This window comes from Coregonus lavaretus (genome assembly GCF_964263955.1).
Source record: "Coregonus lavaretus genome assembly, chromosome: 11".
Classification (NCBI taxonomy): domain Eukaryota; kingdom Metazoa; phylum Chordata; class Actinopteri; order Salmoniformes; family Salmonidae; genus Coregonus; species Coregonus lavaretus.
Window position 1 is genome coordinate 5,835,292 of NC_139998.1, and position 24,174 is coordinate 5,859,465.

At 44.2% G+C, this 24,174-nt stretch overlaps 2 protein-coding genes across 2 annotated transcripts in view; one reads left to right on the forward strand and one right to left on the reverse strand.

The window, feature by feature from the left end:
- Positions 1-1,588, reverse strand: part of LOC311137005 (FYVE, RhoGEF and PH domain-containing protein 6-like) — a gene marked incomplete at both ends in the record, with an annotated part of 43,839 nt that extends 42,251 nt beyond the window's left edge. The window contains 1 exon segment of the mRNA XM_084171333.1: positions 1,442-1,588. Coding sequence (XP_084027459.1) covers positions 1,442-1,588 — 147 coding nt within the window.
- A 7,255-nt stretch (positions 1,589-8,843) lies between these two features.
- On the forward strand, positions 8,844-21,732 carry LOC311136896 (methionine aminopeptidase 2-like). The gene is made up of 11 exons (XM_084171210.1): positions 8,844-9,020; positions 9,798-9,914; positions 10,297-10,359; positions 11,589-11,691; positions 12,277-12,438; positions 13,425-13,606; positions 14,335-14,429; positions 14,774-14,870; positions 16,689-16,792; positions 18,969-19,084; positions 20,792-21,732. Exons 1-11 carry the CDS (start codon positions 8,867-8,869, stop codon positions 21,042-21,044), a joined length of 1,446 nt encoding a protein of 481 aa, XP_084027336.1. The 5' UTR covers positions 8,844-8,866; the 3' UTR covers positions 21,045-21,732.
- The last annotated feature ends 2,442 nt before the right edge of the window (positions 21,733-24,174 follow it).

The following is a 24,174-nucleotide window of genomic DNA, read 5'->3' on the forward strand; positions in this document are numbered from 1 at the left end:
TTCACAGAAGCGCCTGCACAATTTTTAAAAAATTGGTTTTTATAGTAAAAACATGTAATTTAACTGTAAATGTATTACCTTTTAATAGGACGTGAACTCAACCAGTCATGATGTTTTCATCTGATTGTCATACAAATCACTTCAAAAAGTAGGTTACCTTCGCACGTTCATCCAAAATAATTCCAGCTTCCGAACAGTTCATTGTGCACCCGCCAACTTTCGTCCATTTCGCCAGTGACTGAAACTATCTCACTAGGGCTAAGTGACCATTTAGAAATAGATGCAGGGCCGGCATTTTGGGTGAGCCTTATGGGACCTGGCCCGCCCTAACGTACTTCATAAAAATATTTAAATATTGATAATGTATTTGACCGAGGCGCACAACGACAGAAAGACGCATCAATCTCAGATAAATTATCAGAGCGAGCGAAACCGCACCCCTCTGTCTTTCAATACAGCAGTGTTTCCCAACCCTGGTCCTTGAGTGCCCCCAACAGTACACATTTTCGTTGTAGCCCTGGACAAACACACCTCATTCAGCTCATTGAGGGCTTGGTGATTAGTTGAATCAGGTGTGCTTGTCCAGGGTTACAATAAACATTTTTTTACTGTTGGGGGTACTCGAGGACCAGGGTTGGGAAACACTGCTATACAGTATGTAGCCCATGTATCTGATGCTGTCTGGCCTAAGATGCAAGGAGGTAAAGTAGGCCCTGCATGAATTCTAAATGGTATTTCTAACGCCGGCCATGCATGTATTTCTAAATGATCACTTAAAGGGCTAACCGGGACCTTTGAGTTAAGCATTGATTCATTGTCTGAGTAATAACCATAATACCCCAGGTGAGTGTGTGTCGGAATTATTGAAGAGAGAAAGTCACAGGGCACTGATTAACTGATTAACACTTTATAGACACACCTGTGGCCTGTAGTGCTAGCAATCTCTCCTGTAAACCAACCTAGCCCGAACGAAATGCAAGTAAGCATTTCATTGGACAGTGTGTACCGTCTGTATCCTGTAGCCTACATATGACTAATTGAAACTTGAAAAACGTAAAACTAGCCCCTCCCTCACCCTGGTAACCAAATAGGCCTTGTGTTAAGGTCTTAAAAGGTCAGATAATGCAGTGAGTGATGAGTTCATGTTGAGGGTTTACTAACCTTTGTGTAAATGGGAAACTGATGCTCTCTTGGTAGATTCGATTCTTGAGGGTGTCTCGCAGACCCATTTTCCAGCCTGGAATATTTGAAAGGTTTTGTTTTAGTCTTTCTCTTTCCCGTCATTTGCCGAAGAGTGTCATCAGAAGTTCATGCAGCCCTTCGATTTGCGAGGTTTCCCGCCATCATCACTCCCACCGCCAACACCTAACTGGCAAGATGGTTTGACGTACTCCTTCCATGAGTAATTCAGAACGTTAACGAGCCTGTGTGGAATACATACCTCCTCGTTCCTCTGGTACTGTAGAAGCAAACTCGCCACATGCTTGTTTGTATCCATTGGGTTCATGTCATCCAGCCAGTCCACTGGCACGGCTGGCACGGTTGGCATGGTGGCGGCCTCCAGATTCCTCCCACCACCCATGTTCATTGCTCCGTTAACAGCGGGGAGGTATCAGGTTTTATTTTGCACTTTGTGTGCATTTTCGTCAGTTTGTCATTTTTTTTACTTTGATACCTCATCCTTATCCTCAACACACTCACACACATAGCAAAGGCTATCAATAAATGTAAAGAATAGAAAATATAGAAATGCAAAAAAATTACAATAATTGTATTAACCATAGAGCAACAACAACAACAAAAACAGACTTAATACTCTAAATGCATTAGCCATAAATACCTACTTTGGATAAAGGATATACCTTTTGATTGTTGCCAAAAGTGCACCAGCATTTGCAGTGGTGGAAAAAGTAGGCCTGCCCAATTTTCATACTTGAGTAAAAGTAAAGATATGTTAATAGAAAATGACTCAAGTAAAATTAAAAGTAATCCAGTAAAATACTACTTGAGTAAAATTCTAAAAGTATTTGGTTTTAAATATACTTATGTATAAAACCAAATGTAATTGCAAAAATATACTTAAGTATAAAAAATAAAGTAAAAGTATAAATCATTTCAAATTCCTTATATTAAGCAAACCAGACAGCAGGATTTTCTAGTTTATTTTATTTTACGCTTGCGCCAAGTCAAGGTATACGGGGGGAATGCGCACGGTGGAGGTAGGGTCTGGACTTTCCACCGTGGTTGCACCAACGGAAATAGATAGACACCTACCCTGTCACTCTCGCTACCACCCCGTGAGAACCCTCTGCGGCCATGAAAAGGTGGGGTCGTGTAGTGCGAGCCAGGGAAGACCCAACACAACAGGAAATCAGGGGACTCAATAATATAAAAAGTATCCTATGGGTCTCCTGCATAATCATTGTGACTGGTGCTGTAATCTCCCTAACAAAACCTGACCCTAATGGTCGACTGTCAAGTGATTTGATGGGCAATGGAATGGGTAGGGGAACCAATGTAATACATAACCTATCAGCTAAAGACCTGTCCATAAAGTTCCCAGCTGCGCCTGATTCGACCAGCGCCTTACACTGGGGAACTACCGTGTGCTCAGGGAAGTTGACGTGTATGGTGAAGTGCGAAGCAGAGGTCTCTGATCGAGTGTGGGTTTGCACTACCTGGGGTGACGCGAGAGTGCCCTGCCTTCCGCCTCCAGACCCAGAAGAACTCTGACAACAGTGTGCAGCAGAATGTCCTCTCTTGCCACAAGAGTGACACTGGATCTGTCATCCTCCGTTCTCCCGGATCGCTGCACCACCCAGCTCCATCGGAACGTAATCCGGGTTGCAGGGGGATGATACGGGCAGGCCCCTTCCAAGATGTCCTCTGGAAGCCAGCAGGTTGTCCACCAGCTGGATACCACGCAGGCTGCACCGGAAGTGGTCGATGAGGGCCCGCTCGTTCCACCCGGACCCCGCCACTAGAGTTCTAAACTCCAGGGAAAAGTATTGCGCGGTCTTCCTCCCCTGCCTCAGATGGACCAGGCGCTCGCTGGCCTCTCTTCCTTCAGGAGGATGATCGAAGACTGCCCGGAAGAGGCGAGCAAACGCCCCGTAGTTGTCCAACGCATCTCCTCCTTCACTCCAGACTGTGTTGGCCCACTCCAGGGCTTTCCCAGAGAGGCAGGAGACGAGGGCGGACACCTTCTCCCGCTCCGAGGGAGCCGGTGGAAAAATAGAGGTCCAGCTGCAGGAGGAATCCCTGGCAGCGGGCCGCTGTCCCGTCGTACTCCCTCGGTCGGGATAGGTGAATCCCTCTGGGTGCTGGGATCCGGTTGGGTCCTCTCCTCTCCAGGCGTTGGACGACCTGGAGAACCCGATCCATCGCTTCGCCCAAGACGGCTAGCATGTTGGCATGCTCCCGGACCTGCTCCACGACTCCAGGCATATTCCCGTTTCCTGCTGACTCCATGCTGTTGGGTGTGTGATTCTGTGGCGGGTGATTTAGAAGGAGTCAGGCGCAGGAGGGTAAATCACAGAATAAATTGTTTATTCCGTCAGAACAGCGGGACGCAGCAATGCGTAAAACACTCCAGTGCGGAAATACGGAGCACTGGAGAAAACAAGGCACACGGGCGACTATCCCAGCAATACAAAACAATATAGCTCCACTGAGCTAATGTAACCTCCACAATAAACAATCACACACAAAGACAAGGGGGGCAGAGGGAATACTTATACAGGTACTGATGAGGGGATATGAACTGATGAGGGGATATGAACCAGGTGTGTGTAATAAACAAGACAAAACAAATTGAATGATGAGATGAGGAGCGGCAGTGGCTGGGAAGGCCGGTGACGACGAACACCAAAGCCTGCCCGAACAAGGAGAGGAGGCAGCTTCGGAGGAAGTCGTGACAAAAATATCACAGTCGACTGCAGGTACTGCACTTTTACTGTAGTTTCAAAACTGCAATCTTTTTTTGTAAGGGTCAAAATGTAACAAGTACTTTTAGGTGTCAGGGAAAATGTATGGAGTAGAAAGTACATACTTTTCTTTAGGAATGTAGTGGAGTAAAAGTAAAAGTTGTCCAAAATATAAACAGTAAATAACGTAAAGTACAGATACCCCAAAATAACTATGTAGCCCTGCAGTCAAATGACCTAGTCGCCTCATGGGTGGACTGTTATTCATATTTTTCTTTATTTCATAATTAATAAAAAAAAAAATTTTAAACCTGCCAAAAATCCAGTGTTTCTATGTCAAACGGTTTTGCTATATTTCAGTCTTCTGTGATGTATATAAAGTGTAGTATTGGGATGCAAACTCAAAATTGAATACATTTGAACTCTATATATGACATGGTAAAGGTATCTTATTTTCTTTAAACCCATAACCATGTGTGTGAGGTGTATATTTGTCATGCATCAGTGTGTAGCGGTAGGACGGAGTCAGGCGCAGGACACAGAACTTAGTCAACTACGTACTTTACTTGTCAAGAGTAAATAACATATCTTCCACGCAGGGAAGAAAATACCGACTAACATGTCAATGACAACAAAACAACGAACAATCACGCACAACACCATGAGGGAACCAGAGGGTAAAAAAGGGAAACAAATTATCGTAATTGGAACCAGGTGTGTGCAAATTAGACAAAACAAGTAGAACACAGAAACATAGATCGGTGGCAGCTAGTACTCCGGTGACGACGAACGCCAAAGCCTGCCCGAGCAAGGAGGAGGAGCAGCCTCGGCTGAATTTGTGACAATACTTTTGTTTCAAAAAAAGATTCCGGCAGGGCAGGCGAAGGGGCAGGTTTCGAGTCGAGAGCCAGACCCGGTCCCCCGGTGCATACACCGGGGCCTCACTGCGGTGGCGGTCGGCGCTCACCTTCTGTCTCCTGATAGCCCATTGCAGGCGTACATGGGCAGCGTTCCAGGTCTCCTCCGAGCGCCGAAACCATTCATCCACCGCAGTGCCTCGATCTGGCTCTGATGCCATGGTGCATTTGAGTCGCCTTACTTTTACAGAAGGCGAGAACCAAATCGGCATATTCGGGAGGAATGTGCATAGTGGAGACCTGGTTTGGACTCTCCACCGTAGTTGCACCTACGGAAACACCTACACACACCTCCCCGAGCACTGACGGGACCATCCCTTGAGAGCCCTCTGTTGCCACAAAATATTGGGGTCATGAGAGGCTAACCAGGGAAGCCCCAACACCACGGGAAACGCAAGAGAATTGATCAGGAAGAGACTAATTCTCTCCTCATGACCCTCCTGCGTTTTCATCCAGAGTGGAGCTGTGACCTCCCTAATCAGGCCTGACCCTAAAGGGCGACTATCTAAAATACAACATGTATAGGGAAGGGCACATCAACAGGCACAATAGGGGTCCCTAATCTATGTGCAAATAGACGGTCCATAAAATTCCCAGCTGCGCCTGAATCTACGAGTGCCTTATGCTGGGGAAAACTCAGGAAATTCTACGTAAACACACATGTGCGCAACAGGGAGCTCTGGGTGAGTCGGGTGCCTACTCCCTGGGATGGTCCACCAGTGCCCTGCCTGCTGCCTCGACTCCCTGAAGACCCTTTCCAGCACTGACCAGCAGTGTGTCCTCTGCGGCCACAGTTGGTGCAGGAAACAGCCCCCCTTCCGGTCACCCTTTGATCAGCACCTCCGAGCTCCATCGGTATAGGGTCGGAAGTGCTGGGGAATGGACTGGACGGACCCTGATCCGGACATCCGCGGGTAGCCAACAGGTTATCCAGTCGTATCGATAAATCCACCAGCTGGTCCAGGTTAAGGGTGGTGTCCCTGCAGGCCAGCTCCCGACGAACGTCCTCCCGTAGGCTGCATCGGTAATGGTCGATCAGGGCCCTCTCATTCTATCCCGCGCTGGCTGCCAAGGTCCTGAAGTCCAGTGCAAAGTCCTGTGCGCTCCTCTTCCCCTGTGTTACGTGTGACGTGTTTTTCTATCTCCCCATTTTCCTGTGTAGTATGTTTGTGTGTTCTGGGCATTACAGGTGTGCTGAGTTGCGGCTGACGATGGTGGGCGTGGCTTCGGTCCGCAGTCCTGGCAGCTGTAGCTGATTGATGAGAGTATACCTGTTTGCCGTGTGAGCTCGAAGAGAGGGGGAGAGAAAACTTGTTGTTTGGCTTTTTGGGTATTTGTTTGTGTTCCAGCCTGTCCTCCTGATGTACTCCACCCTACCTAGGTCCTGGAGAAGGGAAAGGTAGATCTTCCCATGGGTGTACATTCCCACGTAGATAACCCATTGTTTTACACACTAGGTTAGCCGGGCGGGTGTCACCCCTGTACTTTTTGGTAAACAGGCAGGAAAGTGGGTTAGGGTTAGAGTGTGATAGGAAGGTTTAGGTGTGTAGAAGAGGAGGGACCTTTTCTTTATGGGTGTTGTATATTTTGTTTAAGTACATTACTAAACGTCCCCCGAGGGCTAACCTTGAGATTTGGTTGTTGTCTGGTTATTTTAGTTCATTACACCCCACATTTCTTCCCCAGCCATCTAGTTTACCTTGTGTGCGCAGGCACAGGCATTTACGTCTCCTCCTCAGACGAACTACACCCGAGGGGAGAACGTAACACCTGTCTGAAGTGGAACAACCGTTCCCCCGCCGCTCTCCCTCTCTTCATAGCGCACCGATGCCGCGTCTATTCCTCCCCACTCAACGTTGGCCCCTCGAGCGCTTTCCCCGACAGACAGGAGATGAAGGCGGACACGCTCTCGTATCCCGAGGGAGCCGGGTGGACGGTTGCCAGGTAGAGCTCCACCTGGAGCAGAAACCCCTGGCACCCGGCAGCTGTTCCATCATATGCCCTCGGGAGCGAGAGCCGAATCCCACTGGATCCAGGTGGTGAAGGGGTGGACAACGGTGTGGGGTGAATTGAGGTGTTGGGGTGAATTGTAGTGGAAGGAGGTGTAGAAAACCCCCTCTCTCCCATCGCTCCATAGTCTGTACCACTCGATCCATGGCTGTGCCAAGAGTCTGTAGCATGGTCGAGTGCTGCTGGATGCATTCCTCCACTGATCCTGGAGGAATGGATGTACCTGCTGACTCCATAATGGTGCGTGATTCTGTCATGCGTCAGTGTGTAGCGGTAGGACGGAGTCAGGCGCAGGACACAGAACTTAGTCAACTACGTACTTTACTTGTCAAGAGTAAATAACATATCTTCCACACAGGGAAGAAAATACCGACTAACATGTCAATGACAACAAAACAACGAACAATCACGCACAACACCATGAGGGAACCAGAGGGTAAAATAGGGAAACAAATTATCGTGATTGGAACCAGGTGTGTGCAAATTAGACAAAACAAGTAGAAAACAGAAACATAGATCGGTGGCAGCTAGTACTCCGGTGACGACAAACGCCGAAGCCTGCCCGAGCAAGGAGGAGGAGCAGCCTCACCTGAATTTGTGACAATACTTTTGTTTCAAAAAAAGATTTGTTTAAGACTACCAAGAAACACTCTGTGTGACCCTGATTTAGCCCACTTCAGTAAATGGTTATTAAGTAGTACTTTAAAGTATTTTTACTTAAGTACTTTACACCACTGTTCATTTGCCAAATCAAAGGAATGATCCATGCATGTGCATTCTCAAGGCGCCCTGCATCCCTGTCCTGTTGGCAAGAGAGGTGTAAAGTTATGATTCGCCTAATTATCCCATGTTTCCTCTATATTCCATAATTATAGAATAATAATGTCCATTGGTTACCTCACCTGGTCAAAGAAATACAGTGGTCGGGGTCTTAAATATATCATTATTAATCATTCCACTCAACTATAAACTCCATAACAGTATTAAAAAACTGAACATATTGTCTAGATCTGGTGCCAAAGACACACATTTGAACCCCAGTAGAAGAAGAGAAGCGAGTACAGGTGTCAGTCAGAATAACATTGGCCAAACCTCCCTGTTCATTTCCTGTAAATGTAACCTTCATCCTTTTAGTTTGATTTTGCGGAAGCTTGTTGCTTGGATACAATGCGCTCGGGCAGTCTATAAATGTGTTCACGCACCAGAAATGATCCAATCCTGTAGACTATCTGAAAGCATAACAGCGACAATACAAACCACCGGATCACTCCTATTCTAAAAATAGAATGTGGCTCGAGCGCTTGATAACTTGCAAACACAAGTTATGCGAAACAAAGCGGTCCCCGTCCCCCAGTGCACAAAGAGAGCCCAGTAATTTGAGATGGAAGCGCTAGGACATAATTGGATGATAATTGTTCACGATGATAAAGTGGTGATTTGATTCTGGCCTGCATCCCTTATGGGCCATTCACTGAGGACATCAGAAGTGTCCCATGCCAGCTGTTGGCTACTGAGTGATGATAACATTTCATAGACTTAGTAATTTTATATGTCATTTTAAATACACTTTGGATCAAGGGCTCTCTTTTTATTCTTTATTTCTTACTCATTTGAATGACTAGTGTCATTGTAATAATGTGTATGTACATTTGATAATCTAGTTGACTTTAATAATACATAATTTTTCATACTATAACCTTGAAATGGACCTATGTTGGAACACAAACATCAACAAAGTTAGTATAGAATCGCAAACTCAGACACTCCAAACAGTATTAATGCACTAGCCTACACTCATATCTTGTCATTAAGATAGGACGGGCTTAGTTTTCTCTTTTGAGGTCAAGAAATTGCACAAAGTGCCTTATAGCTGTTTAATGGCTCAGCTGCCTCTGCCCAGGCAGGTAGGCTCTGCCTCGAGCACAGACACATGCTGCAGTTGATGTCTGTTTCAGAATCTGGCCACTGGAGGCTCCCAGCAGTTTATGCGTCACTTCATTCCTGCCGCCGATCATGGCGGAGCTCGAGACAGTGCAGCCTGAACTGGAGGCGCCCGAAGTTCTCAATGGGGACGCCGGCGAGAATGAAGAGAAAGAGGACGAGGAGCCCTCGGAATCAGGGAAGAAAAAGAGAAGAAAAAAGAAAAATAATAAGACTGCTGCCGCAGGTAAGACGCATAACATTGTGGATAAATGCCGTTTTGGAAATAGCCAATTATTGAGGGCTCCCATTTGTGCCATAGCGTAAAAAAGCAGGAAAGTCACAGCTGTCCCATACCTGTAAGTGAACACCGGGTCCCGGTCCCGGTCCCGGTCCCGTTATGAGGGCTGACTGGCAGATGCACATCTGGAAACGGGACAATGCCCCTCTCGAGGCTTGAAATGTCTCTTCTTCTATTGGTTTGATGGAATGTTGTCAAATTCGAATATTGAAGGATGTTGCTTTAAACAGGAATAGGCAGATAACATATAAATTGTCTGTACATGACAGTGATATTCCAGTACTTTTCAGCACTTGCCTTGCCTTATAAAAGAGCCCACTAGGGATAAAAAGAAAGCATGCTCTAGCATTAAAATAATTGCTGACAAAACTATGTGACAAGCATAGGCTATCTTATCTTGTAAAAACACATGTGGACTTGATCTTATTTTCTGGAGCATGTTTAACTATTGCTCTATAGACTAGAGTAGTCCCGTTTCTGAAGGGCTAAATGGCATGGCATAATGCTGCAAGGTACCTACATATGCCCTTGGGATATTGATTCCTAAGGTATAGATAGATAGAAATTATGCATGGCTCCTGCCAAGTTCTGATCACAGTAGATGCACTTTCTCAAAATGACTCAGAACCATGAACAATTTACTCACTGAGTGTGTGTGTGTGCACGTGTGTGTGTGTGTGTGTGTGTGTGTGTGTGTGTGTGTGTGTGTGAATGACTTTGCAGCAGGGACAAATGAGGCTGAGGGGGATGGAGATACCGGAGGAGGTGTTGGTGATGTGACGAAACAGTTGGAGCAGCAAGCTCTGCTGGAGGACAAAGAGAAGGAGGATGGAGTGGATGGTACGACTCTTTAACTTCAACTTCATCATCATTCACCATCATCATACTCATACTCAACATGTGACATGGGCTTGGTGCATTGACAAACTACATTAACTGCAAGAACTGCACTGGGTATTGTGACTGAACCACTTCTAAAGTCCTCTTTGACTTCATCATCATTATCTTCATCATTGTCATTATCGTTCTCATGCGGATCTTGAAGTCCCGATTTGGCCCTTTTATCCAACAAACTCAGAATTTGACCTGACATGAGTTGGCATCTGCTGTGGCGGTGCGTTAATGTAACTTCTTATGTGTTAACAGTTAACCGCAAACACTGTGAATTGTGACTGAACACGTCATGTTTGTTAAGAGAATAAACAATGAATGTTTTGGACAGATGGAGAAGAGGGTGAGAACTCGGCAGGGAAAAAGAAGAAGAAGAAGAAGAAGAAGAAAGGAGGTGAGTTTGTTCTTGATGTGGGCATTTCTTCCTCCACCGCATGGTTTGAGTTCCCTTTGTTACATCAGTGGATACAGGACAACCTTTGATGGCTCACAGATGGAATACAAAACATATTGGCATTTTCTGACCTGAGGAGGTTTGTTTCTTGAGAAGAGATCGCCTCATAGTAGACTGTTTGTACACCTGTAATGTTATACACATAACGTTATACATTCGGTAGCTACCGTGTAAGCATATATTGTCATACACCCTGGAGCACAGGGTTCCCCAATTACATTCAGCATTGGGACGATTTTCCCTTGAGCGGATTGTCGGGGGGCCGGAACATAATTATAAATAATTTGTATACTGCAAATTGACCGCAAGAATCCCAAACAGACATAATATTTGACATATACAGAATAATTTCAAACCTTCATTACATTGGGATGCAATCACATATGCCTCTTTATTTGTGCGTAGAAATATTGGGGAACAGATTTCCTAAATTAAAATCACTTTGAGCTAATTTCCTGGTGATTTTACAGTCTTTTATGTCCAATAACTCAAATTATTATTATTATTATATATTTTTTTTGCTCAGAAAACTTGGGGGGCCGAATAAAATCACCCTCGGGCCGCTTATTGGGGAACCCTGCTGTAGCATGTGCTGTGACCATATGTGACCATGTGTTGCTAATAGCAACTGTCACGGTTTCGGCCGAGGCTGCTCCTCCTCCTTGTTCGGGCAGGCTTCGGCGGTCGTCTTCTCCGGAGTACTAGCTGCCACCGTTCTTTGTTTTCGATGTTTGTTTGGTTTGGTCTGTTTGGTACACCTGTTCATGTTTAGTGTTGATTATGTGTCCTATAAGTTCTCGTTGTTTCTGTCATGTGTTGTGTGTAATTGGTTTCACCTGTCTGTTGGTGCTGTTCACTTTTTGCCAGTCGCTAGTGTTACCGTCGCACTGTTGTTTTCGTGCGCAGTCGGTTTTGTGTTTTACGCACTGTTGCGTATTGTTCGCCTCCGGGTTGGTTCGACCCGTTTGTTATTTTGTCTTTTCAAGTAAAGACTGGTTTGACTTAGCTCCTGTGTCCTGCACTTGATTCCGCACCACATCCGCATCAGATACCCTGACAGCAACAATGTGTTGCACATCTGCAGAGGCTAACCTCTCTCTACCTCTCCTCCTCTCTTCTCGTCCTCCCCTCTCTCCTTCCTCTCCTTCCCTCTCCTATCTGGGACACAGTGAAGGGACAGACTGACCCTCCCTCCATCCCTATTTGTGAGCTGTATCCCAGTGGAGACTTCCCAAAGGGAGAGGAGTGTGAATATCCCCCATCTAAAGATGGGTATGTCACCTCTACCAAGTGCATTGGCCTTATGCAGTGTGGTGGCCATAGATCTTATCGAGGCCTCTGTGGTTTTTATAGTCCATCATACTTCATATTCTGAAACCTAATAAAAATATTGGATGTGCCTCAGTCACCCAAGATAACATAACATTGTATTCACAACAATTCTGTCTTTATTCACTTTATTGGTTTGATCAAGGTTAAATAAAAGAATGAATTAGAGACACAAACTCATCTATACCTGCATACACTGCATTAAAATGTACTCACACTACCGGTATGTTAATCTACAGTATACCTGCATTATAAACTGCAGTGAATGCTGCATCATTTCCTGAACTTGTTGTTTGACATCATAATCCCATTAGAAAACATTTGCATAATGAGACGATAAAGAATGTGCTGTCTGTGGCATGTGTGCGTGTGTGTGTGTGTGTGTGTGTGTGTGAGAGAGAGAGAGAGAGAGAGAGAGAGAGAGTGTCCATACATGTCTGTGTGTGTATGTCTCCATGTGACTCCATGTGTGTTTTCTTGTGTGTGTGTGCGCGCACGCCGGTGGGTGTGTGTGTTCCTCCCCACCAGGCGCAGTGCAGCGTGGAGGACCACCCATGAGGAGAAGAGGGTCCTAGACAAGGCTAACGAGGAGATGTGGAGTGACTTCCGTCAGGCTGCCGAGGCCCACAGACAGGTCCGAAACTACGTGAATACCTGGATCAAACCTGGGATGACCATGATTGACATCTGGTGAGGTTCATTCACAAATCATATAGGCCTTGGTACTGTACAAACGGTCATGTGATACTACTGTACTGTACTTGGCTGTTGTTCACTTCAGTCATATTGTTTATTGATGTATTTGAGATATTTGAGTGATTCTCAATCCTGCACCTGGAGAGTCGCAGTACTGTAGGTTTTTGTCCTAGCTCAGCAGTGAAACACCTGATTTGATTAATTACTGGAGTGCAATAGGAGCAGCATTGAGGATCATTGAGTGAGACTTTGTTAACCTGCATGGTTAACCTGTGTTGCTGAAGTGAAAATATCCTGAATGTGACACCTGTCCCTGTCTGCTGTGGTCCCTGCCTGTCAGTGAGTGGTTGGAGGACTGCTCTATGAGTGAGACTTTATTAAATTGTACGGTTAACCTACAGGTAACTGCCAAAATAATGAAAACACTTGAGGAAATGAGGGATACAAAGTATATTGAAAGCAGGTGCTTCCACACAGGTGTGGTTCCTGAGCTAATTAATCAACTAACATTCCATCATGCTTAGGGTAATGTATACAAATGCTGGGCAGGCCATTCTTTTGGCCATTATTTTGGCTACCATGGCTATGCCCCCACAGGATGACAATTCCTCCATCCACAAGGCACGAGTGGTCACTGAATGGGTTGATGAGCATGAATACTATGTAAACCATATGCCATGGCCGTCTCAGTCACCAGATCTCAACCCAGTTGAACACTTATGAGAGATTCTGGAGTGGTGCTGAGACAGTTTTCCACCACCACCAACAAAACACCAAATGATGGAATTACTCATGTAACAATGGTGTCGACACTTGTAGAATATATGGCAAGGTGCATTGAAGCTGTTCTGGCTCATGGTGGCTCGACGCCCTATTAAGACACTTTATGTTGGCGTTTCCTTTATTGTGGCAGTTACCTGTATGTTGCTGAAGTGAACATATCCTGAATGTTAAACCTGACAGCTGTCTGTGTGTCACAGTGAGCGGTTGGAGGACTGCAGTAGGAGGCTAATCAAGGAGAATGGTCTGAAGGCTGGCCTGGCATTCCCCACCGGCTGCTCCATCAACCACGTTGCTGCCCACTACACCCCCAACGCTGGAGACCCCACAGTACTGCAGTATGACGACGTCTGCAAGATAGACTTTGGCACGCACATAAACGGTCAGTCAGCACACTGACACTCAGTTTCTGTTTCTGTTCAGTCTGTAGTTATGTTTTGTGATACTTCAATCAATCAATCAATCACATTTATATAAATAAACTTTGTCACGAACATAAATGGTCAGAAATGGCACTGAATCAAGCTCTCAATAAAATGTATTTCTAAACCTTGTTTGACATCAGCAGTTGCCACAAAGTGCTCTACAATAACCTGACCTCCTAAAGTCTATGTCTGTGGTTTTGTTTTGTGTAATATATGTCTCAAATCAATCAAATGTATTTTATAAAGCCATTTCTGCATCAGCAGTTGTCACAAAGGGCTTTACAGATACCCGGCCTTATGTCTGTATCTGGTTGCACTTGCATTTTAAAGCAATAATAGATCAATCCGCAATACTGAAGGTTTTTGTTCCAGCAATTGAATCCCATCACATCTGATTCAACTAATCAACTGATTTTCAACACCTTGATGAGCTGAATCAGGTGTTCTACTGCTGAGCTGGTACAAACACCTGGAGTACTGCAGTCTCTCCAAAAGCAGGATTGAGTGTCCCTCTTTTACTGTCTTGCCATACCTGATACACTTGTTTAAATATAAAATGGTAAAATGGTACTGTAGTTACATGATAATTACCTAGTAATTACACTCCTCGAATATTACAATACCAGCTGAAACAAGACGTCAGATAAAGCATCACCTCCTTATGTTCATGTTGTTGGTGTTTTAGGTCGAATCATTGACTGTGCCTTTACCGTGACCTTCAACCCAAAGTATGACAGACTACTGGAGGCTGTGAGAGATGCTACCAACACAGGCATCAAAGTAACTCAACCCATTCATCCATGCACTATTACTTTGGTTCCAATTGCTCAGTCGGTTATAGCATGATTCTGGCAACACTAGGGCTGTGGGTTTGATTCCCACATGGGCCACGAATACTGAATATACTGTATGTTAATGTCGACAGGTCTGTAAGCCGCTTTGGATAAATTACCATATCTTGGATGCCAGCTAACATCAGAGGATATGTGATGTAACTCTCACTCACCACTCGTCTGATAATGAGCTGTGTAGAGATGGTTGATGAATGCTTGTGTAACTGTCAACTCTTGTCCGTTTGTGATCCCTGTGGAGAGAGCATGTTTAAGTTTAAAGTGTTTTCCCAGTGTGCAGGGATAGATGTGCGTCTGTGTGACGTGGGTGAAACCATCCAGGAGGTCATGGAGTCTTATGAGGTGGAGATAGATGGGAAAACATACCAAGGTATCAGTCTGTCTGTCTGTCTGTCTGTCTGTTGGTTTGTTTATTTAGGAAACTGTTTGCCTCTTTATGTTTGCTGGTTTGATGTGGGAAATTACAATTACAGATATATTGCAGATATATTTATCTACAGTGCATTCAGAAAGTATTCAGACCCCTTCCCTTTTTCCACATTTTGTTACGTTACAGCCTTATTCTAAAATGGATTACATTCTTTTTTTCCTCATCAATCTACACACAATACCCCATAATGACAAAGCGAAAACAGGTTTTTATACATTTTTGCACATTTTGACAAATTAAAAACAGAAATACCTTATTTACATAAGTATTCAGACCCTTTGCTATGAGACTCGAAATTGAGCTCAGCTGCATCCTGTTTCCATTGATCATCCTTGAGATGTTTCTACAACTTGTTTGGAATCCACCTGTGGTAAATTCAATTGATTGGATATGATTTGGAAAGGCTCACACCTGTCTATATAAGGTCCCACAGTTGACAGTGCATGTCAGAGCAAAAACCAAGCCATGAGGTTGAAGGATTGTCCGTAGAGCTCCGAGACAGGATTGTGTCGAGGCACAGATCTGGGGAAGGGTACCAACAAATGTCTGCAGCATTGAAGGTCCCCAAGAACACAGCTGGCCTCCATCATTCTTAAATGGAAGAAGTTTAGAACCACCCAGACTCTTCCTAGAGCTGGCCGCCTGGCCAAACTGAGCAATCGGGGGAGAAGGGCCTTGTTCAGGGAGGTGACCAAGAAACCGAGCTCCAGAGGTCCTCTGTGGAGATGGGAGAACCTTCCAGAAGGACAACCATCTCTGCAGCACTCCACCAATCAGGCCTTTATGGTAGAGGGGCCAGACAGAAGCCACTCCTCAGTAAAAGGCACATGACAGCCCACTTGGAGTTTGCCAAAAGGCACCTAAAGACTCTCAGACCATGAGAAACAAGATTATCTGGTCTGATGAAACCAAGATTGAACTCTTTGGCCTGAATGCCAAGCGTCACGTCTGGAGGAAACCTGGCACCATCCCTACGGTGAAGCGTGGTGGTGGCAGTATCATGCTGTGGGGATGTTTTTCAGCGGCAGGGACTGGGAGACTAGTCAGGATCGAGGGAAAGATGAACGGAGCAAAGTACAGAGAGATCCTTGATGAAAACCTGCTCCAGAGCACTCAGGACCTCAGACTCGGGCGAAGGTTCACCTTCCAACAGGACAATGACCCTAAGCGCACAGCCAAGACAACGCAGGAGTGGCTTCGGGACAAGTCTCTGAATGTCGTTGAGTGGCCCAGCCAGAGCCCGGACTTCAACCCGATCGAACATCTCTGGAGAGACCTGAAAATAGCTGTGCAGCAACGCTCCCCTTCCAACCTGACAGCGCTTGAGGGGAAATGCAGAGAAGAATGGGAGAAACTCCCCAAATACAAGTGTGCCAAGCTTGTAGCGTCATACCCAAGAAGACTTGAGGCTGTAATCACTGCCAAGTACTGAGTAAAGTGTCTGAATACTTATGTAAATGTAATATTTCCGTTTTTTTGAAACATTTCTAAAAACCGTTTTTTGCTTCGTCATTATCGGGTACTGTGTGTAGTTTGATGAGGGAAAAAAAACACTATTTAATCAATTTTAGAATAAGGCTGTAATGTAACAAAATGTGGAAAAAGTCAAGGCGTCTGAATACTTTCCGAATGCACTTAATAAAGATATATAAATATTACAACTATAGATATACTGCAGATATATTAATAAATATAGATACATTACATTTTTTGTATCTATATATATATATATATATATATTTATTTTTCCCTATGTAGTGAAGCCAATCAGGAACCTCAATGGCCACTCCATCGGACAGTACAGGATACACGCAGGCAAGACTGTTCCCATCGTCAAGGGAGGAGAAGCTACCAGGATGGAGGTAACCCTTATCTTCTTATGCTCATTTGTACAGAAGGCTTTTCAGATACTTCAGTACAATTTAATCAAACAGGCTCCGGTCTTTTCAGAGGCTGAGCTGAACTCGTTAAACTTGTCTCTTATTCATTTGAACAGAAGGTTTTTTGAGATGTGACTTTGGATACAATTTAGTAAAACTTCTTCTTCTTCTTCTTCTTCTTCTTCTTCTTCTTCTTCTTCTTCTTCTTCTTCTTCTTCTTCTTCTTCTTCTTCTTCTTCTTCTTCTTCTTCTTCTTCTTCTTCTTCTTCTTCTTCTTCTTCTTCTTCTTCTTCTTCTTCTTCTTCTTCTTCTTCTTATTATTATTATTATTATTATTATTATTTTCCCGCCATGTCTGCAACAACAAACTCATGGTACACATCTCCTCTCATGCAAGTTTAATCAGTTCAGAATTTCTATCTTTTAAAAAAGTTTCTCTTGAAGTAGCATATCATTAAAACCCTTGATTAAGTGTTATTGAAAGAATATCTCTAGGCTGTGTAGAGTTACAACACAGTGTCGAGATGAGCTCAGATTCACATCTCTCTCGCTCTCACACACACACACACACACACACACACACACACACACACACACACACACACACACACACACACACACACACACACACACACACACTCCAACACCTTCTTAGTCACCCTCTTCGGTGCTTTAATTACACCTTTAATCACATTACCAGCCAGAAGCATCAAGGAGTGAGTAGCACCACTTGTTGAAACTCCATCTCCTTATTGCATCTCGAAGCGCATCGAGTTCTCACCACTCAAAGTCAACTAATGACCATTTACCTCACTAAAGGAGAAGATATTGCATAGATACCTGCCCCAGGATGTGTACCTTGGTCCCAGATCTGTTTGTGCTGTCTTGTATTCCTGTGGTCATTGTTGGCAGGACAGCACAAACAGATCTGGGACGAGGCTACTGGATCTGAGTAGGTTGAGGATTGACATGTTGGGTGAGGTTGAGGTCCACTAGCCTGGGGTCACAAATCAGTTTGTTCTGTCTTGCCAACTCAACGCAACATGATCAAAGGATTTGGGAAGACCGCACAAACAGATCTGGGATCAGGCTACCGGGTCTGAGATGATCTGAGGCAGATAGGAACCACGTTGGGTGATGTCACAGAGGTCCATAGCCTATTCACCACCCTCGCTCACACAGACAGCTGCAATGCTTAACTCAGTTTGGACAGAATTGGCCCTTTTTAATTGGCAAGCTGCTGAGTGGTGCGTTTTGCTGATGTTTCCAGCGAAGCCAGGGAGAGAGGCAATGAGTTGCTGATGTGGCATCTTTGAGGGTTATATTTTTAGCTGGAGTGAGTGTTGGTGCGTTAGGGCCGTTACCCTCTTTGTGTGAGTGTGTGTGTGGTGTGCTTGCTTGCTGGTGTGTGCTTGTCTCTCTCTATGTGGAGTGTAGTGGTGTCAGCGGGGCGTGCCCGCGGGGCTGCTCTCACTTTGAGGGATTATCTGAGCAGACAGAGAGGGAGGGTGTCACAGTGTTATCAGTTAATACCCCAGGGCCTTGAACAACCACAACAACCCGATAGAGAGCTGATGAGCTCTGTGTGTATGTGTGCGGGGAAGGAGGGATTGGTGTGTGTGTGTGTGTGTGTGTGATAAAGACCTCTTCAATAGATCACACCCAGATTGTGTGTGTAAGAACACTATAAGAGATGATGGAGTAACTGTAATGACATTAACAGAAATGTTTGCTCATCTATGATGTTGATTCTTGTAAAAAAATTACATTTAATCTCTAGGGAGGTAGCTCAGTTGGTAGAGCATGGCGTTTGCAACGCCAGGGTTGTGGGTTTGATTCCCACGGGGGGCCAGTATGAAAATTAAAAAGAATAATGTATGCACTAACTGTAAGTCGCTCTGGATAAGAGCGTCTGCTAAATGACGTAAAATGTAAATGTAAATGTAAAGATTTGCATTCGTTACCAGAAGGTTGTCAATGACATTTCCTATAAAAAGTGCTGTGGGTTTCTCTCCTTGTGGCTGTTCCCAATTGCCAATAGTGGCTTTCAGTTTGAAGGACTTTGGTCTTATGTGAGTTGCAGATGGATTACGGTCAAGCAGTTGTTTCTAGGATCTGCTGAGTTTACTGTGTCCTCCTCTACCCTTCTGCTCCACAGGAAGGTGAGGTGTATGCAATCGAGACATTTGGCAGCACTGGGAGGGGAGCGGTTCACGATGACATGGAATGCTCGCATTACATGAAAAACTTCAACGTTGGACACGTGCCAATAAGGTTGGTCACTCGGTTCGATCGGTGCTCGCTGAGTGCGAGCCTTACCTGATTTGAATGCTGAATGATGATACTGAACATCAATGCTAAGTAGAATTCTACACTGAGTGTACAAAACATTAGGAACACCTGCTCTTTACATGACATAGACTGACCAGGTGAAAGCTATGATCCCCTATTGATGTCACCTGTCAAATCCACTTCAATCAGTGTAGATGAAGGGGAGACAGGTTAAATAATTATTTTTATGTGTGCCATTCAGAGGGTGAATGGGCAAGACAAAACATTTAAGTGCCTTTGAACGGGGTATGGTAGTAGGTGCCAGGCGCACCAGTTGAGTGTTAAGAACTGCAACGCTGCTGGGTTTTTCACACTCAACAGTTTCCCATGTGTATCAAGAATGGTCCACCACCCAAAGGACATCCAGCCAACTTGACACAAATGTAGATAGCATTGGAGTCAACATGGGCCGGCATCCCTGTGGAATGCTTTCGACACCTTGTAGAGTCCATGCCCCAACGAATTGAGGCTGTTTTGAGGACAAAGGGGGGTGCAACTCAATATTAGGAAGGTATTCCTAATGTTTTGTACACTCTGTAGATGTAATTTTGTCTTGACTCTGTTAAAGACATCAGAGACACTCATGGCACACAAGGGCATCAACACTGTGCAGAATGACTGCTTTACAAATGATCTTGCTTCCCAAATAACTACTCATTATGTGATAAAGATTTGTGAATTATTCTTACACTATGGCTACACCAGACCCGCACGTGCGCCATCGAGAGCATGTTGATTTTGTCTATCCCCACCAGATACGATCTTGACACGCAGGTTAAAATACCAAAACAAACTGTGAACCAACTATATTAATTTGGGGACAGGTCGAAACACACATGAAACATTCATGAACATTTAGGTAGATAGCTGTTGCTAGCACTTTGTTCTGTGAGATGAACATTGGGTTGTTATTTTACCTGATCATGCACGTTCCCCTTTTTATCTGGTTCTTTGTAGAATTTTGACCCGGATCATACAAAAATCATGTGTTTATCTACTCCCAACGATTATTCCACCAAAAAAAGGGTTGATTAACATATCCTTGTTCGTCTTTCAAGCAACCACGTGAGGTTGTATCTTTGTGAAAACCAATAAGGAGATGGAAGAGGCAGGACTTGCAGCGCGTTAAGCGTCTCAAATTAACCTAACGTAGCAGGCATAAAAGAAACGCCTGAGCGGGTTACCCACATCCAGTTTTCAGGGGAAAAGAAAGCTAGGTTGGAGAGACTGTATCCCTGAAAGCCGGATGTTTCCGGTTTGTATCGTCCTCGCTGAGGATGGTCTTTAACAGAACCAAGTACTATTTTAGCGTTTGGCATAGCAGAAGCTTGTTGACACGTGCAAGTAGTGTGGATGAAATTATTGAATAACATGTATGTGTACATTTATTTTTGCAACACTCACGCACAGAACATGGCCGGTGTAGTCAGGGTATTAGGACTGTACTCACCTGTTATTCCAAAAACATTGGTGCACGCCTCACATTTCTACTGCTTGAGTACCGGAATATTCACTCTAAAGTATGATTACCGGTGCTAAATTAAAATGAGTACTGGCACCTTTTTCATTCCACTTCAAGCACTGCTGAAGGGTGACTGTCACTCCTTTCCTGTGTGTTCCCTCTCCTCCTCTCTCCCTGTTCTGCGTCAGACTCCCCAGGGCCAAGCATCTGCTCAACGTGATCAATGAGAACTTTGGGACGTTGGCATTCTGCCGCCGCTGGTTGGACCGGCAGGGAGAGAGCAAGTACCTGATGGCCCTGAAGAACCTGTGTGACCTGGGCATCATAGACCCGTACCCGCCGCTCTGTGACACAAAGGGCTCCTACACCGCCCAGTATGAACACACCATCCTACTCAGGCCCACCTGTAAGGAAGTGGTGAGCCGCGGGGATGACTACTGAGCATGCGCCGTAGGCCGGCTGACCTCAAACCAAGAAGAACAGGAAGAGAAAGAATGAGAGAAGATAAATCAGGGTCCTGTTCATTAGGGCACAAACCTTTAAAATATTTTGCAACAGAAAATGAGATTGAGTGTTTCTTATTGGACAAGTCCAGTTAGTCCCTCTGTGTTAGTTTCTTTCTTCTTCCGTTTGGTGCCGAATGAACACAACCCAGTAAAAAAACAGACAGGAATCCTCACTAGACACATAACATTTATTCAACGTTGTTGTGACATAATTTTATGTTGCCTGAATCGAAACCTTCAGTAGCTTAGAGTTTTAGCAAGAGTATGAGACTGGTGTCAAGGCAGTAGCTTACTTATTACATGTATTATTTCAAAGGATCAAGCCAATAACTAAGGGCATCTAAAAAGCAAGAAGAAGAATCTTGTCGTTTTGTTTATCATATTTAATTGATTGCTGTATTGCTTATTTAGAATAAAATGAAATATGCAAAATTGCTCCCTATGTTTTGGGTGAACACCTCAATATGTTACTTAATAGTGAAAAGCTTCAATGACTTGGAAAGAACCTGTGGAAAATATATATACCTGCTATGAAAATATTTATATTTCTATATTTTGTTTGTCCACTGTATTTTATTTTGAGCCATTTTTAAAAATAAAGAAATGGTATTGTTACAAATCTTACATCTGTCTTTGTTTCTATGGTCTTCATATTTGACTGCATCATCAGATAGCCACTGTATTCAGTGAAAGACAAGGGTTTATAATATTGTATTTTCATTTTTAACCAAAGGAGGGCGATATTATTACATGTACTCTTCAGTTAGTTCACAGGCAAGACAACTAACAGAATTCCACATTACACAATTGTGCTTCAAATATAGACTTGTTACTAACCTTAAGATAGCAACAAGTCAAATCAAGACCATATTCTTACAAATGTCAGACATACTCCATAGGCATGTCTATGAAACGTTATGCATATACAGTAGTACGTAAGGCATCATAGGGTATGTGGAAAAAACGAATGCTATGATAATGACATGCATAACCATTGGATCCCATACCTGTGCACTATTCACAGCATGCAAATTCCAACCCATTTATGTCCATTTAATACAAAAATATAGGACATAGGCCATGGGCGTGACTCTTAATGCATACAGTTACAGTATAAGGCATCACATTTTATATACAAGATACAGATGATATGATTGTGATATGATTCATGTATCCCATCACAACATTATCCGCCACATGCAAATTCCATCCCATTTATGTCCAAACTCCCTCCCGTTAATAGTCTTTGGTACAAGGACATAGTCTAACTGATTATGTCATAGTAAAGGAATACATCATGTCTCTCCAGCCAGACCAGGCCAGCAGTTACTGACCTAGCTACTCCTTAGAGACAGCAACACAGGACTTCTTATGCCTGTTGAGTCTGGGTCAAATACTGTATGTATTGTCAGCCCCTCAAGATCTAGATCAGACACACAGTGAAGTCAATTCATCCCTTACTTTAAGTAGCTCAATGTTTATTTGGGGATTAATAAGGGGTTGTTGGGTTGTTTACTAATGAGAGAAGCGCATGGGGGTTAGTTTCTGTTAGCTAACTTAAGTCTCCCACAACAACCTGATATGGAGTGGAATCGGTGTTGTAGCGGAGGGTAAACTCAGTTCACCTTTCAAATGCTGAGTACATATTAATCTCTTAACTTCGCCAGAGTTCTTCCGCTGCAGTGAACCATATGATTTGACCACAATTGCACCCAATAAAATAAATATATTGCATTAGGGTATCACCTCTTTTTACCCAAGGCACTCAGGGTTTACCCACCAGTTTTTCTACCACTACATCCCTGAATGAAACAGAAGTAGGCCTTATGAAGACACACCACCATGACAGTAGGCAGACCTCGTTATGTTATATTTCGACCTTAAACCTGACAAAGATCCAATTACATCAGATATAATGGTTGAGAGAGGACATGCGTGGAGTCAGTTCATTTCTAAACTGAGAGCGTCTTGGTCAGTTCAGTGCTCTAGAGTATTCCCTCTGTCAGACAGACAGGGGAGTGGGGGAGCACACACACACACACAGGCAAGAGGGGGAGCTCAGGGAACTGAAGAGATTAGCCGATTTATCCCTTTAATGTTTTTTACAATTCTCTCTTCTGTTCTCTCTCTTCTACCTGTTTGGGCCTACTGAGTCCCAGTCTATGGTTGAATGGTGGGAACTCGGTTACCGAGATCTACCGAGATCTACCGCCCAAAACCACTCCCTTTTCCCGGGATAAATAACTGCGAGAAACCAGTAAATTATAATAAATTATTTATATCAACAGCATGACGTGAAATGGAACTGTTAAATTATTAATTAAATCTGCCTTCTCTAAGGCCATCTCTCTGCTCTCTGTATGATCAATGAACGCTGATGGTGGGGACAGACAGCCCATCTCAGTATGGAGTGCAGTTCACAATGAACGAAGGCCTATGAACGTAGAAAACAGCCTGTCACTCGAATATTGTTGCTTTAAATCAGAGCATGCGCGAGCAGTCTCTCTCCATCAATTCCATTCAAATAGACACACTACTCATTCAAGAGTTTTTCTTTATTTTTACTATTTTCTACATTGTAGAATAATAGTGAAGACATCAAAACAATGAAATAACACATATGGAATCAAGTACAAACTAAAAAAGTGTTAAACAAATCAAAATATGTTTTATATTTGGGATTCTTCAAAGTAGCCACCCTTTGCCTTGATGACAGCTTTGCACACTCTTAGCATTCTCTCAACCAGCTTCACCTGGAATGCTTTTCCAACAGTCTTGAAGGACTTCCCACTTATGCTGAGCACTTTTTGGCTGCTTTTCCTTCACTCTGCGGTCCAACTCATTCAAAACCATCTCAATTGGGTTGAGGTCGGGGGATTGTGGAGGCCTGGTCATCTGATGCAGCACTCCATCACTCTCCTTCTTGGTCAAATAGCCCTTACACAGCCTGGAGGTGTGTTGGGTCATTGACCTGTTGAAAAACAAATGATAGTCCCACTAAGCCCAACCCAGATGGGATGGCGTATCGCTGCAGAATGCTGTGGTAGCCATGCTGGTTAAGTGTG